Source organism: Etheostoma cragini, chromosome 1, assembly GCF_013103735.1.
Source record: "Etheostoma cragini isolate CJK2018 chromosome 1, CSU_Ecrag_1.0, whole genome shotgun sequence".
Lineage (NCBI taxonomy): Eukaryota > Metazoa > Chordata > Actinopteri > Perciformes > Percidae > Etheostoma > Etheostoma cragini.
The window spans coordinates 234,621-236,350 of record NC_048407.1 but is presented as its reverse complement, the minus strand read 5'-3'; the positions used below and the strand labels follow the sequence as shown (position 1 = coordinate 236,350).

The window sequence follows — 1,730 nt, the reverse complement described above, 5'->3', positions numbered from 1 at the left end:
AGAGAGAGACTAACCAATCAGGTCTGTCATAGAGAGAGACTAACCAATCAGGTCTGTCATAGAGAGAGACTAACCAATTAGATCTGTCATAGAGAGAGACTAACCAATCAGAACTACGTGTTGGAATCGACCAGAAGTCCCCTTTAAGTTCCCGGTTTGTGTATACTGCATAATGACATCCATTTCCTTTCATTTAGGTTTGCAAACATTGAGATTAAGTCTGTGAAGTTTGAGGATTCTCTGTTTGAAAACTGCTACTTTGAGGATGTCAGGTCAACCAGCACCTTCTTTGAGAATTGCACCATCAAAAACACTGTCTTCTATAACACAGGTATCATACAATATTAGCAATAAATGATTCGGATGAATATGTCTTATCATTTTTTTACACTGCTGGCTCCTGAAGGTTTAGTGCTAAAAACAAAACCTCAGCTAATTAGTGGTGTATTAAAACATTAAGGCTGGCCTAAAACAGTAATCTTATGTTTAAACATAACCACTTTACAATATGTTTATCCTCCAGCACTTCTGTTTAAAGACTCATGTAAAATGTAATGCAGACCCATTTACATCCCTCTGTTCTTCCAGACCTCTGGCAGGAAAAGTTCAAAGACTGTCGGATGGAGAACACCACCTTCCTCCACCCCAAAAAAGGCTGCCATCTGAACTTCGAGGTGGAGAACGACATCGTCATCTACATGGTCAGCTTCCTGGGCAGTTTGGCTGTGTTGCCTGGCAACATTATCTCAGCATTGTTCATGGACAAGATAGGACGAATCAGAATAATAGGTGAGATCAACAGGACGTGTAAATACTAGTGGTGAAGTAACCATGGACAGATGGGCTTTTTGGTGTTGTTTCTGCCAAAGCTGTCTCCGCATGTCATTGTCCGTCTGTGTTTTTAGGGGGTTCCATGTTGGTCTCGTCTGCCTGTACTTTCCTCTTGCTGCTAAGTTTCAGTCAAGGAGCTGTGATATGTTGGCAGTGTCTCTTCTATGGCACCAGCGTGGCGGCCTGGAACGGATTACAGGTTATTTCTGTGGAGCTGTACCCCTCCTCTAAAAGGTACAATCCAACACTATCCTGCTGGTAACACGCTTCAAATTTCTCCACATGGGGAAGTGGTGTGGATGGGGCTTTAGTCACTTTTGTATGAAATCAAAAACCTATTGTTTTAAAATAACTTTGTGTTGATTCAAAAAAATCTGCTTGTTTTATCAATTGTAAACTGCACATGTGAAAGAGAAAGCATGGCTAGCATATCAACAGTAACTGCCTCTGTTAAAAACGACATGCTGATTAACCTCTGCCCTAAAACGTATGGTCTAGCTCTGCAGCACGTCTGCCTCCCAGCGAAGAACTTAAACACCAATCACATTTAACTGCACAAAGACAACAAGTACTTTGATAGGATGATGCAATTCTTTATTGCCCCCAACACTTTATATTATGTTTTTTGGCTTTTTCCTTTTCCTTTATTGTCTTATAAATCTTTTTTTGTGCATGTTATAGGTTTGCAAAGTGAAAAAACCCAAAGTCCCCCACCCCCCTCCCCAAAGCGAGTTACCATCTCCGAACAAAACCCTGTTCACAAAATGCTCCAAACATTATTGTAGTCCAGTCTTTACTTCAGAGACAAAGGTTCTAATGCTCACATAGCTGCTAGCATAGTACGCCCTCATACTCTGCTCCTGACTGGCTAGTAGTCCTTACCTAGGTACTGTCAGGGC

The 1,730-nt window shown here is 41.4% G+C and overlaps 1 protein-coding gene across 1 annotated transcript in view; it reads left to right on the top strand.

The window, feature by feature from the left end:
• The window catches only part of sv2ba (synaptic vesicle glycoprotein 2Ba), an 18,141-nt gene that overhangs the window by 14,765 nt on the left and 1,646 nt on the right, over positions 1-1,730 (top strand). Inside the window, exons 10-12 of the mRNA XM_034873652.1 lie at positions 198-331; positions 589-789; positions 906-1,065. Coding sequence (XP_034729543.1) covers positions 198-331; positions 589-789; positions 906-1,065 — 495 coding nt within the window. The remainder of the gene's footprint in view (positions 1-197; positions 332-588; positions 790-905; positions 1,066-1,730) is intronic.